Below are 14,420 nucleotides of genomic sequence, written 5' to 3' on the forward strand. Positions count from 1 at the left end.
CCTTGGTAGAAAACAGGAGTCGTGGCTTCTAGGAGACAGGAGGAACCAGAAGGGTCTGAAAGGTATGAGAAGGAAGTAAAGAAAGAGTTGTGATAGGAAATTGTGAGTGTCCCCTATGCGCCTTGGTTTCTGCATCTACAGTGTCAAGGTGTGTGCAGGTCATTTACGGTGGGTGTGGCCTGCAGGTAACCACACTACCCAGTGGACATTACTCAGATCAGCAAGGAACCCATACTGCCCAGAATTATTAGAAGCAGTTTCCTGTTTCTGATGTCAGTTTCTATTTTTTTTATATGTAGTAAGTGCTATACAGCTCTTCCCAATAAGCCACAGTGGTCTTCTTGCGTAGCTGGAAAATATTGAATATGATTGTTGGTGACTCTTGCCTGGCAATATGCACTTTCTCAACGTCCCTTTGCCTCTTGGTGTCCTGTTTGCTGCCTGCAACAAGCTAGTCCTACATTTTCTTTTAAATATATGAATTGTTTCTCTTTAATCATTGAATGCCCATTGTATTCAGACACTTTGGCAACTGTAATGTATTCCATTAGTCAGATACTGCCTAGTTTAACTGAAGCCACCATTGATCAACCTTCTGGGGGGGGGGGGGATTCTGAAATAACATTTGGACATCCGGGATAAAATTTTACCTTTACAAAGCCAATCTCCTGACCTCATACTATTTTATTGACAATATAACACTTGTACAGGTGCCATATTTTTTTTTTAAACTGGGCCTTTACAAGTCCCTGTAATAAGGGAAATGTGTATAATAGTACACACTCTAAAGTCACATGCTATATAAAATGAGTTTTGTTTTACATGCTCCAAACTGCATATACCATTTCCTCTTTCTTTTGCTAAATACACATAGTTCATAACTAATAAAAATTAGACAGGAAATCATTGTTTTATGATCTGCATAAAGTTTTTTAATGCATTACAAGAAAAATAACCAGTGCTAAAAATGATGCTTTAAAGGTAACAGAAAATTTAGAATAGAATAGGTTACCAAAGCTCTAAGGTGACCTCCTTGTAAAGGTTGTCTCATTAAGGTGTGATCCACACATATTTGATTGACATTGTAGTGTTTTGTAGGGGTCTCGCAGTGGATGAGAACGGGGATGAGTGTCATTGTCAACTAGCACTGACAGAATTGTGGCTTAAACTGAAAATCCAGTTCTGAATGAGCTAACACACCTAGAAGAATCTGTGGACACAGGGTCCAACTTCTATAAGGATGCAGAAGTCCTCTGGCCTGCTTCTCAGTAAGCTCTCCGGCATTCATAAGAGCTCCAGGCCATACTGCCATCTTCTTTTGTCCAAGGTGAAGGATCATGAAGGGAAGAGACATCTGACCCTTCCTCCGGGGAGAGGGGCCCCACCTTGGGTGGGAGGTCATTTGACACTGTCATGAAAGAACTGAAGGGGTATGGAGGTGGGGTGGGGTACCCTGGTGTGTGGTGCAGATCTTCCAATGCATGCAGCGAGTAGGACTGAGTCCCAGCAAGGGACGCCCCCCAGCCCATGTTCCTGTGCTGGGTGCTGTTTCCTGACTCCAGTTGGGAGAGGCAACTGGTACTGGGTGGCAAGGTCTGCAGGGCATCGGTGGGCATAGGGTCCGGCTGGCTGAGCCCATCTGGTACCGTCTGTTCCCAGGAGTCTCTCTAAGGAAAATGGCAAAAGCATAGGAATTATTCTTTAGTCGATACTCTGAGGATACAGAGCTGCCACTGGACCGAGACATTTGGAGAAACTTTGCATGCTTTTGCTGCTGCAGAAGCATGCCTTGCAGGCAGCTTTTCCCGCCAGGAAAATCTGGGTTAATTTCTACTTGAGGATGTTAGTCTGGGCCCTACATTCCTCTTTACAGAAGCAGCAGAAGGCAGCATTTGTTTCTGGTTTGGGTGAGTAGAAGCCCTCCAATGACATAGGCTCTAGAATGACCTGACATTGGGGCTCCCTATGGGCTCATCGGTACTTTTCTTGGGGTGGACTTTTCTTGAGTTCACTCACTGTACCACCTACCACCCTCCCGACACTGAGCTCTTCGTCTGTGAAATGGGGCACAGATTTCTTGAGTTGCTGCAAGCAGTACAAAACAAAAGTCCATGAAAGTCCTTGCCACAGAATAAGGTTAATTCCTGGTCCCACCCTTTTGGTCTAAAATTCCACCTTCAGCCGTTCATTCTATTGTGGCAGAAGGCTTTACAGTTTTCTATAAAAGGACTATTAGAAGCTTTTAGATCTTTCTGAACTTATTTCTTTGGAGGGATTAAGAGAGAACAAGGTGGGAGGGCATGCTGTGAGGAAGCCAGAGCCAAGGGACTGGTGGGGAAGTGAAGATTCCTCTTACATTGGGTGAATCTCTTTGGGGAGCTCTTTAATCCTATCTAGATGTGACTTCAACCTTGGCCCCTTAGGGCTCAGAGACCTGAAGAAGTCTTGCATTAACAGCGTGGGGGAACATTTAGCAAACAGAACAGTAACAAAATGAATGTAAAGTCTATCTTACAGGCCCCTGCTCCAAAACCCTAGACTGTTGATGTCTTGGTTTTGATGGGATCTTTGAGCTGGTCTTCCTCAGAAGTGTCCCAGCAAAGCCGGCCTGACCCAGCACCTCCAGGTGTGAGCAGAGCAGCCTCAGGAATCCCCAGGTGAGTGAGTCATCTGGCTTCGGCTTGGTTACCGTGCATGAGTGCTGGGCCAAAGGAGCTGGGAGCCCCTCCCCCTCCCCCTGCACATGAAATAGCCATACTCACAAAGACGAAATGAGTTGGGTCACTGGGGAATGGAGGTGGCAAGAGCGGTGGCAGCGTCGAGGTGCTGAACAGGGAACTCGGTGTGGGGGTCAGCGCTGGTGGGCGGTAGTCTCCGTAGGGTTCTGCCAGGTAGGACTCCAGCAGACCCGTGTGGCTCTGCCCAGCTGAGGACTCACAGGCAAAGGGCTTGGTCACGCTGGGGGTGTAGAGGTCATTTGAGAACTGTTTGCTGCTATGGAAGTCAGAATCAGACAGGAAAGATCTCCTGACACCATAGTAACCTGACATCACTGGTGATCCTGTAGCCAAATGAAAGAGAAATGAGCAAAAATTTCAAGTAGGAAGCTCAGAGCATTGTGGTTCTGCATTGGTGCCGTATGAAGAGATGGCACCCACACGTGCCCAACACCATTGTTAACAAAGAAACCACGAGTCTTGAATGGCATGCAGTATTCCTCTATTCAAGTTCACTCTGGTTTTAGAGATGACTTCATGTTAGTTGTACAATAACTTCACCCAGATAACAATTTATCATGCATCTTTTAGGTCCAGATACTTCTAGGAGGGGGCACAGAGAGATAAGTTAGAGAATCTCTTGGTATTGTATCCTAGTCAGCATTAACTGTCAACTTGACATAGCCTAGACCCAATTGCAAATAGAATCTCAAACGAGTGTCTTTATCAGGTTGGTCTGTGGGTATGGAGGTTAGAGACTGCCTTTATTATTAAGTGATGTTGGGTGTGCCCACTGTGGGAAGCACTATTCCCTGGGCAGGTATCCCTGGGCTGTTTAAGAAAGTTAGCTAAGTGTAAGCTGTGAGCGAGTCAGCAACTAACATTCATGTAAGCTTTCTGCTTCAAGTTGCCGCCCTGCCTTCCCTCAATGATGGACAATAATCTGAAAGCTGAAACAACCCCTTTCCTCCTTAAAGGGGGCTTTGGTCATGATATTTGTTGCAACAACAGAATCAAACTGGAATATTTGGAATTTACACCTTTTGATGGAACTATAAACATCTTTTCACAGCTTCTGAGCTACATCCCATAATATACAGGACTGTATCCCATAATATACAAGACTGCATCCTGTATATACAGGACTACATTCATAACATACAGCCTGGAGGCTGCTTCTAGGATTTTTACATCGGATGATATCTCTCTGGGTAAGATAATACACACCTCACTTCAAGCCAGGGACAGGTGTATTGTCTTGTGATTTTTCTGCACATAGATCTTCGCCATCATGTCTCACACCTAGCCTGAATCAGGAGATGGCTTGCCCTGAGCCAATATGATTGCAAAGAAGCCAGTTTTTGAGGAAAAAAACAACAAAAAAAACCCTCTGACACGTTTTGCTTTGATGGTTCTAATGTTATTTGCTGCCCCCTTGTGGTCAGACTGGATTCCTTCGCTCACCTCTACAGGCTTCTGACCCGCAGTTGTCTGTGGCAGTAATGGATGGTTGTTGAGAAGTCGTTTGGGGCACAGGCTCCAGGTCCGTGTAATTTATCATTTTATATATCTCATCTTAGACCTTTATAACTTGCATTTGCAGATCTTAAATTGCCTTCTCAGATCCTCACAACTCACTTAAGCTTTCATATCCTCAGACCTTTATACACCTTAAATTTCTTCCCTAAAGTGCTGAGGTGTGGAGAAGATGCCCCCTCTCCTTCCCTTCCTCCAACAACAGCGAGTCCCATTGAGTTTGGTCCTTACCCACCCCACCCAGAAGAGAAACCAAGTTCCTCAGGACCCTTCCCCTGGGTGACTTGTTCACAATGAGAACCTGAGGATCTTTCACCTAATGTAGTATTTTATATTTTGCTTTTCACTCTGTGCCCTGGTACTGCTATCTTCCCAGGGTTCTAAGATCCCTGTGCTGGTAGAGCCCTGTGCTGGTAGATCGGGTCTCATGCACCGTTTGGTCTGGAAACCCAGGAGTGGAATGCTGCACTCACATGCCATTCAAACGTATTCATTTGGGGAGACGCGCGTTCCCCGCCACGGCCTTTAGCTCATTATACTTTCATTTTTCATCCACCAATTTCCAATCGGCCTGTGAGTGAGTCAGCTTCAAGTTCCTGCCCTGACTTCCCTCACTGATGGATTCTGTGGTGACCGTTTTAATTATTAACACACTTTCCTGGGAGAGAAATCTGGGTAAATAAAAATTCATGTCATGAAGCTACATCCCACCGATTGGTGAGGGTGGTGAACAGGTAGATGATGCTTCCAGAGTGGTGCATTTACATTTCTAATTTCAAAATAAAAACCAACCATGAAGAAAAGCCCTCTGCTTTCCCAAGTGTATCCATTTCTCTATAAAAAGAGGAGGAAAATTCTAGAAGTTGGGAGAATCTGCAGGAACTCCTTTTAGTAAAAAAAAGCAGATGCAATCAAATTTGAATGGAAGTAAACAGGAGGGGAAAACACAACAGAGAGAGACATTTACATCAGCTAACTGGGATGCTTCGGAATGTCTCTTCCCATGCAACTTGCAAAGTGTTAAATCACTTTGGAGTTTTAGCTTTGGAAAGGGTAGTATGTGGTGGGGTTGGAGGTGTGTGTGTACAAGGATGCTTATTACTGTTAAGAACACCGTTTCCCATCCTCACAGGACTGTAGAATCAAGACACACCAAAGTGACACAAATACAATACACGGGACACACGTGTGACATCCAGGGGGTACTTAATAAATGAGGCCCTAACCCCTCATGATCCCTCCCCTTTTATCTACAGAGGGCACATCATCTCTTACAGTGATCCTCAGCCTTCCCAATGCTGTGGCACTTTAATACAGTTCCTCATGTTGTGGTGACCCCCAACATAAAATTATTATCCTTGCTACTTCATAATTGTAGTTTTTGCTAGTTGTTTGAATTGTAAGTATCTGATATGCAAAATATCTGACATTGTGAGCCACAGGTTGAGAACTGCAAGTGGTATTCAGTCACGATGTGAGAACTTTAGATGTTTCAACACTATGCCAGGAGCCTGATTACTATTGCCTTTGCCCAGAAGCTTCTTTCAGGCAGGAGATCAAAAAGACCCTCCTTTCAAGACCTAATCAACCAAGTTCAGGATGATTCAGTAAGATCTGCCTTCACTGATCATTTTTTTCCCCTTAAAGAAGCAAAACTGAGAACGTGATATGTTAACAAAACGTTGGAAGCTCTTGGCTGGAGACAGGACATGGTGATAGAGAGTAGTTACACAGCATGTGCACAGCCCTGGGCTCTGTGCTTCCCCACACTGGAAAACAAAGCACACATGCTCACTTGTTACTTAAAAGGGAGTAAATTGCTTGTTGAGTTAAAGGTCTCACCTGGCATCTGGATGAATGGAGGCTGAGAGGAGCTGACACTGCCCTGGAAGGCAAACAGAATGCAGGTGTTTTCATCTTTAGTTACAAGCTGGAATTTACATTTTAAAATCAGAAATATATTTTCAAACTATCCTTCTTTCCTCCCTCTTTCCTTCTGTTCCTCCCTTCCTTTCGTTTTTGGGAGTGAATGTATGCGTGTATGTTTGTGTGTATTTATGTGTTTGTACATATGTACACATTTGTATATGTGTGTATTTATATGGCTGTGTACGTGTTTATATGTGTTTGTGCATATATATGTGTATTTGTATATGTGTGTATGTTTGTGCATATATGTGTATTTGCATATGTGTGTATATGTGTCTGTACATATGTGTGTATTTGTATATGTGTGTGTATGTGTGTATATATGTGTCTGTACATCTGTGTGTGCGTTGTGGGAGGCTGCACATGCGGAGGTCAGAGGACATCTTGCAGGAGTCAGGTATGTTCTCTATATGTATCTCCAGGTATGTTGAGCTTAGCTCACCTGGCATGGAGGTGAGTCTCTCTCTACCTACTGAGCTCCAACACTGAAGTCTTATCTTAATTCCTAGTAACTGCGACTAGAACCATATTTAGACATAGGATCGTTCAAGGTGTAACTACTTCAATTAAGATGTGGTCATATTGAATTAGGATGTGCCCACACTCCCAGATGACTGATGTCCCTGTAAGAAGAGAAGAGGACTGGGAGAGATGGCTCAGTGGTTAAGTAGGCTGCTCTTCCTGAGCAAGTTCAATTCCCAGCTCTCACAGGGTGGTTCCCAACCATTTGTAACTCCAGTCCCTAGGGATCTGATGCCCTCTTCTGGCCTCTGTGGGTACTGCATGCAGGCAAAAATCTATATAAAACAAAACATAAAATGATTTTTTAAGAAGAGAAAACTCAGTGATACAGACATGGTGGTCATATAGAGACAAGAAAAACATAAATAGTTTAACCCCATGATTGGGAGTCCAGGAATCCTAGTGACCACCAGAAGAAAGGAGGAAAGGAAGGAATTCTGTGAGCTCTGAGGGACCAGGGCCTGCTCACATCTCCAGAACCAGTATTTCTACTGGTTTAAGCTATTTCCTTTGTACTTGTCTGTGCCCATAGCCACTGTGAGAGACAATGATATGGAAAGGTAAGGAATCTATGATTGGGGAGATGGCTGATGTGGGTGTTGGGGACGCACCCAGGAGGAGGTGATGTTCAGACATCAGAATGAAGGGTATCTAGATGTGCAGAGTCTTAGAACATTGCAAATGGGGGCAGGCAAGTCAGCTGTGGCAGCACGAGGGTGTAGGTCTGGGTTTCCGGAAGCCATGTAAAAACCTGGGTAGGCAACATGTGCCTGTAACCCTCGCCTTAGGGTTGGGCACTACAGACAAGTGTATCCCTGAAGCTTACTGGCCAGCCATTTTAGCTGAATTCATGAGCTTCAGGGTTAGTGGGAGAGTAATTGAGGAAAGACATTCAACAGTGATCTTTACATGCACACAGACACATGTGCACAGATCACACATGTACACAACAGCACACACAGAGTCGCACATAAAATACAAGAAATGAATATTACAAAAGCAAATGCTAGCTCCAAAATGGCCCCCAATAAAGTCTGTGGTGAAAATACCTTCCAAGCAGGTCAAGCATCTTTAAGGCCAAACTCTTAGCCGAAACTCTCCAGGTCTGCAGACTCCAAGAGCTGGAGAGGTTTCACAGACTCTCATGCAATCACCCTGCATGTTTCCAGTGCCATTCAGAGAACTCCATGCTCTGGTCTCTCTCTCTCTCTCTCTCTCTCTCTCTCTCTCTCTCTCTCTCTCTCTCTCTCTCTCTCCTCTCCTCTCTTTCTCGTCCTGGAGCTGAGTCCTTAAACTCAGCTGCAAGGGGTCTTTGCTAATCATCTCCTTCTCTCATTCAGAATAGGCTTAACTCTTATTCCACATAGAGGTTTTTGAATATTTGAAGATAATCGATTATTTTATAAATGTGTTGTTTATATGTGGGCGCACATGTGTATATGTTTGTGTGTGTGTGTGTGTGTGTGTGTGTGTGTGTTTAAAGATCAGAGGAGGTCAATCTTGCCCATCTTGATTTCTGAGATGAGACATCATTGGGAGCCATGGGGATGAGTGAGGCCAGTTGGCCAGCAAGCCCTGGGCATATTCTTGTTTCTGTCTTCCTGGCTCTGGATTTCAAGTGTGCGCCATGATTCCCAGCTTTGTATGTTGGTGCCAGGTTCTAAACTCAGGTCCTCATGTTTGTGAGCATTTTACTGACTGAGCCATTTTTTTCAAGAGCACCCCTACCAACTTCCCTCCTAGTCACATTATCGGCTACAATAGAGACTGCAGTCTGGGGCTTAGTCCTTTGTTCCACACTTTTAGGAACTGGGAATCTGAGGTCATGGCTTCATTCTTGTTTGGGTCTCTTTCTGGTTTGCAGTCTTCTCATTGGGATGTCAAGTGACACACAAAGATCATATATCTAATATATTAATTACCCCTGAGTCTCCACCTCTGAATACAACCACACTGGAGTCTAGGCTTCATCCTGGAAATCTTGAGGTCTCAATCATTCTGTCCATAGCTCTGACTTCGAATTCTGCCTTCCAGGTAAGACATCATCATGCAACCACTCAGTGGCAGCATTGTATTTAAGAATGAATATCAGAGAACCAACATGTCTGTTTGAATCCCAGATCTGCCCCCTTATTGTGAACTTTGGTTAGAACATAGCCATGAAGTGCTTAAAATAGCACCTGGCATAAATAGCTAGCAGGTGCTACGTGGCTCATGTTGCAGCAGTCCCCTCTTATCACCGAGACATACATACACTATGTTATTCCTACTTACACACGTTGATCAGGTTTAGCTTATAAATCAGGCACAGTAAGAGGTAGTTAGTAATATAAAACAAAATTAATATAATTTTCTGTAATAAAATCGCCCATATCACTTCTTCTTTGGAGTAATTATTAGTGGAACAAGGATCTCAATCTTAAGCATTGAGATCTTATGAGAGTTGGCCTGGTGACTGAGAAGTCTGTCTCTTTTTGCTGTGTTGGGTGTTTTACAAAAGTAAAGCCCATCTCATCTCAGGGTGGGACCTGGTGGAACAGCAGAGGTTTTATCAGCTCTTCAGAGTGGCTACAATATAAGACATGAATTATCCACTGACGGGAGTCTCCCCAGAATACTTCAAAACTGCTGTTGGCAATGAGCAACTCAAACTGTGAATCCATGGGGTGCAATTTTGGTTTTGAGACAAGGTTTCACTATATTGTCCAAGCTGGTCTTGAACTCAGGCCTGTGCTGCTTCATCCCTCCTGCTGGGAGTACAGATGAGTACTGATACCCCTGGCTAAGTTAAGTGGCAGGCACGAACCCTTAGATACATTGGGAGAGGTGCAGAGCAAGGCCCCTAACATCTGTTTGACCAAATCATAGATGACCTGGATCTGGCACAAGTTCCCAAGTGGCCAGGGCCCTTCTGAATGCCTGCCAGGGCCTCTTCTAGAAGGATTCTATTGCAGACCTCTGATACCTTCTGACTTTGGTCTCGGCCTCCTGGTCAGTGAGATTGAATGGTGGTGGGGTTGGTAGCTGATCAGATGCTTCTCTGGTTGGGTCTGATGTTGCCTCCCCTTCCCCATTTGTCCTCTGATTTACTGCTCTGGCCAAGCCAGGGCCAGGATGAAGTTATGAATCAAAGCTCAGTTGGATGGCTGGGTCTTTCTGACATTTGTAAGTCCCAGAGCATCATGGGCTTCTCTCCTCAGTACCAGCTCAAATGCCTCTGTACCATGCTGGGCTGCAGGCAGGCTGCTGTTCACTGTGGCTGATGAAGACCCTTCTGGCTTCTACAGTTCTTCTCTAAAGGTCCCCAACCTTCCTCTCCGCCACCACCAATCCTGAAGCTACCACTCTTTTCTTTTCCTCCCTCTGAATAGCCTTAACTATTAGCATGGAAATACCTGCGCTGTTCCTGCCCAGACCCAATTTTGATATGAGAGGCTCTGCAGTTATGACTCAAGCTAATTTTATTTATAATTTGACAAAAGAAGCCTCGTGCGTTTGTTCCTTCTATATAATTTCATCTTGTCTGCACTGTGGGAATTATACACTATTTTCATTTTTTATGGTCACCCATAAAACATTACCATGCAGACTTAACAAGACCTGCAAACAATACCTAAAACCTACAGAAAGACAAGAACCCAAGGACATTAATTCTCACTACTGTTTTGCGCTGGTCAGTTTTATTCTTTAAGTCAAGCAGCTACAATGTAGTTAATATATTACAATATATTATAATAATAATATAATACATTACAATATGTTAAGCAAATTTCTACTGTATTTACTTCTACGCTGACCTTTTATCTGGTTAGTATTTGTCCAGACTTTCTATATTAGTTCCAGCTTCCAAAAGCAACTTTCTATAAAATTCCTTAAATGTGTGTGCATTTTAAAAGTAATTCACTTTGGGTTTTATTTATCTAAAAAAAAAAAATAATTTCTTTTGACCTTGTTCTTGGAAGATCCTATTTCTGATCTTACAATCAGAACTTCTTCGAGTTTAATTTCTTAGCACTTTGAAACACAAGCCCACTGTCTTTGGCTTCCATAATTCCAGTCAGAAGTCTGCTATTACTCTTAAAGTGATTCTGTGCAACGAGCTTGTTTTTCTTTTCTTGTTGCTTTTAAAATTTATTTTTTCTGCCTTCCAGGATCTTCATTGTCAAGCTTACATTGTCAAGAAGTAAACCACGTTCCTCTTCCTTCTGCTTGGTCCAGGATGCGCTTTGTGTCTTTGTTTTTCTGGGGTTCCGTGCCTTTCATCGGTTACAACCACGCTGAACGATTGCCTCTTTAAGCTTTGCCCTCGTCCATCCTCTGAGTACTTAGATACGCCTTGGACCTTTTGTTCTTGTCCTATATATTATACAACCTTCTCGTTTTCCCACCATCCACGATTCTGTGTTTCTTTATATCTTTTAGAGTTTGGTATAGATTTCTTCAGATCTTATTGATTTACTAATTGTTTAATTGTAATTTGCTGCATAACTCACATATCAAGTTTAAAATTATTTATTTATACACATGAGTGTGTACATATGTGTATATGTGGGTGGAGGTTGATGTTGGGTATCTTCTTCAGTTACTCTCCACCTTAGTTTTTGAAACAAGGTCTCTAATTGGATCTGGAGCTCACTAACTTGGCTAAACTGTAGAACCAGCAAGTCCTGGGATCCTCCTGTCTTTGTCTTCTCCCACTCCTTGCTCTGAAGTTATACACATGAGCTGTGGTGTCTGTGGTTTGTTGTTGTTGTCATTGGTTTTTTTTTTTTTTTTGTGATGTGAAGTATCTGATGTCAGGTTTTCATGGCAAGCATTTTACTGATCGAGCCATCTCCCCAGATCCACGTTGACTTCTGTTTTTTTTTTTAATTAACATTTTATATTTTTGTTTTTATAAATCCTATTTCAAAGTTTGCTCTGTGATTTTTGTCTTAAAACATCCTGAAGGCAAGTATCATTTTTCTCATTGTATTGACTACAAAGCTGAGGCACTGAAGGAACATGCAAGTTTCTTTCTAGGGTGTGTTACTGTGGCAGGAGTGAGACTCAGTGAGGACCTCTATTTCAGGGCCCAATTCCTCACCACCACACCAAGCTGCCTTTCAAGAATTTTAATTTGAAAATAGAAATAGAAACACACCACTATTTAAAAAAATTCAACTTAAAGGAGAGTTAGGAATATTCAGAGAAATAATATAATCATGTACAAGCCCACAGTTATATGGAATTGGATACTTCTGAGATGAGATGAGATGAGATGAGATGAGATGAGAGAGAGTAATATTTTTCTTGATTTTTCCATTGACATTTCACTTAATGGGGGCCAGATTTAGATCTAGTCAGGTATCATTTACATGTACTGAAATTCTTAGATCTTAAGAATGCAATTTGTTGTGTTTTAACAAATTTCAATGAATCCTTATAACAGTACTAAAACCATGTTATAGACCACTTTTATTAAATTGGTGTGTGTCCCCTTTCTGGCCAGGAACTATTCAGATATTAAACTATTCAATATTAAATCCAATGCCAACACACACCTCTTCAATTCACCTCATAGAACAAAGAAGAGAGAGCCGTGTGGGACTGGGAGGATTTCACTAGCCAGATTTAACGATTAGACCTTACTTTTCTCCAGCCCACTCTTAGATTTCATAGGTTAGGAGAGAGTGGCCTGGGCCACACACACTTCCTTCCCCATTTGAAGGGGCCACTCACCCCCTTTATTCTTTGTTCAATACATTGTATTCACGCAGTTACTTTTTATCCTATCAATAACACCGGATTTAATATTTCAGAGTCCCCAGCTTCTGACCGTGTACGATGGTATATAATTTTTATTTTGCATACTGCAAACAACAGGATCCTGCAATACCAGGTAGCCAAATTTAGAGGTTTATATTTGAATGAAATTTGCCGATCTGCAACTTCCTGTAGCTAGCAGAGCAGCCTCACAGCTGCCCCAGAAGCCCCTCCATGAAAATGAGTTAATTGGAACTAATAGGTCTCCAAGGTAGTAAAGTGATAAGATTAGGAGTTTCCTTTGAATACATTTATTGCCATTTTTATGACCCTATAATATTTTTAGGTGCCAACATCGTTGAAGGAACACATTGGGATATATGAAGAAAGATCTCTCTCAGTGGCTTAATGTTTCTTTGGAGCTGTTAAATCCATTAAAAATAATTACAAAGTTTCTAAAGCATTTCTTTAAACTTAAAGATATTGATAGTGCTACTTCAGTAGTAATAACTATAGCCATTTGTGAGTAGGTGGCACCTCCAAGGGATTTGCAACACTTTACACATTTTTTTTTTTTTTTAGGATTATTCTAGCCATGCCAGGAGGCAGGTCAACCTAGTGATATTATATTGAACTAGCTAACATCATATTTTTATCTGAATTTAGATCCATCTTGGGGACATGATTTTCCACTAATGTTGTAATACATGTAAAGGTATGCTGATGCCAACACACATTACCTTTATTTTTTATTTTATTTTATTTATTTACTTATTTATTTTGGTTTTTTGAGACAGGGTTTCTCTGTGTAGCCCTGGCTGTCCTGGAACTCATTTTGTAGACCAGGCTGGTCTCAAACTCAGAAATCCACCTGCCTCTGCCTCCCAAGTGCTGGGATTAAAGGCGTGTGCCACCACTGCCCGGCCACACATTACCTTTAAATGGATACCCCTGTCAGGTGGGCATACTTCCTTCCCACAGGAAATAAAAAACAAGCATCACGAATTGAGTGCACTAATGTGATAAGCATGTTGCAGAATCAGGGGAAATTGGATGTATGTCATGCTTTATATGGTGCCTACACTACCTCAAACATCTTCTAATAAACCTGACTTCTTTTGCAAACTTTGAAACATATTTCACTTACAGACTGTGTATCTGAACTATCCAACTAATGACACTCTCTGACGACTAGAAATTAGGATTACAAGCATTTATAAGGTGCCAATTACTTCACACACTGCCACCTTAGAAAGTGGATATTGTCTCAGGCTTACTAAAGGAGATACCGTGCATAGGAGCAGCTATGTGCCCACAATCAACCAGGCAGTAAGAGAACCAAGCATGAGACTCCAGCCTCACAAGCATCCCTCTTTGGTAAGTTATCAAGGACATCGTATCAAGCAAGTTCTGTGTCCCGGCTCCTCAACAGAATCACGGAATTCACTGGCTGCCCTTGATATGAAAAACAATCACAGGGCTTTGCAGGTGCCAGAAGAAAAATTGCTCAGATTAGGACCCACTTGTGAAGATGAACCACCTGTGAGAAGAAAACACGGGTACAGTTTCTTAGAAGCTCCTCCCCCCAGGAAGTGGCATCAACTGATCTACTCCTGATTTTAGGGTAGCGGGTTATGGTTTGAGTTGAATGATAAAATATGGCCAAAGAGATCTGGGAGCTTCAGGACTTAGGCCTCAAGGGGATTTGAAGGTTGTTTTGTTCACTACCGTTTACTTCCTTATGAAGAAGGGAGTCTGTCTTCCAGAAGGACAAGAGACTGCATGAAGTGAAAGTGGGGTGATCCTGCCAACAGCCGGCAGCACCAGGTACCAGAGAGACAAGGGAGAGTGCTTCCAGCCATGCACTTCACCTGAGTCCCCAGCTAAATGCAACTGCATGAGTCATCCCTGGGAGACAGCAAATGAAGCTTCAGATGACACTGAAAACTGTAAGAAATGATCAATGTTTTA

The 14,420-nt window shown here is 42.7% G+C and overlaps 1 protein-coding gene across 2 annotated transcripts in view; it reads right to left on the reverse strand.

Moving 5' to 3' along the window:
* Window positions 1-912: 912 nt before the first annotated feature.
* Pou2af2 (POU class 2 homeobox associating factor 2) overlaps window positions 913-14,420 on the reverse strand; it is a 38,412-nt gene continuing 24,904 nt past the window's right edge. For both annotated transcript variants that reach the window (XM_076925181.1, XM_076925182.1), the window contains 3 exons: window positions 6,096-6,138; window positions 2,763-3,061; window positions 913-1,667 (listed from right to left, as the gene is read on the reverse strand). In XM_076925181.1, the coding sequence (XP_076781296.1) occupies window positions 1,266-1,667; window positions 2,763-3,061; window positions 6,096-6,138 (744 nt within the window). In that variant the 3' untranslated portion in view covers window positions 913-1,265. The remainder of the gene's footprint in view (window positions 1,668-2,762; window positions 3,062-6,095; window positions 6,139-14,420) is intronic.

This window comes from Arvicanthis niloticus, chromosome 26, assembly GCF_011762505.2.
Source record: "Arvicanthis niloticus isolate mArvNil1 chromosome 26, mArvNil1.pat.X, whole genome shotgun sequence".
Taxonomy (NCBI): domain Eukaryota; kingdom Metazoa; phylum Chordata; class Mammalia; order Rodentia; family Muridae; genus Arvicanthis; species Arvicanthis niloticus.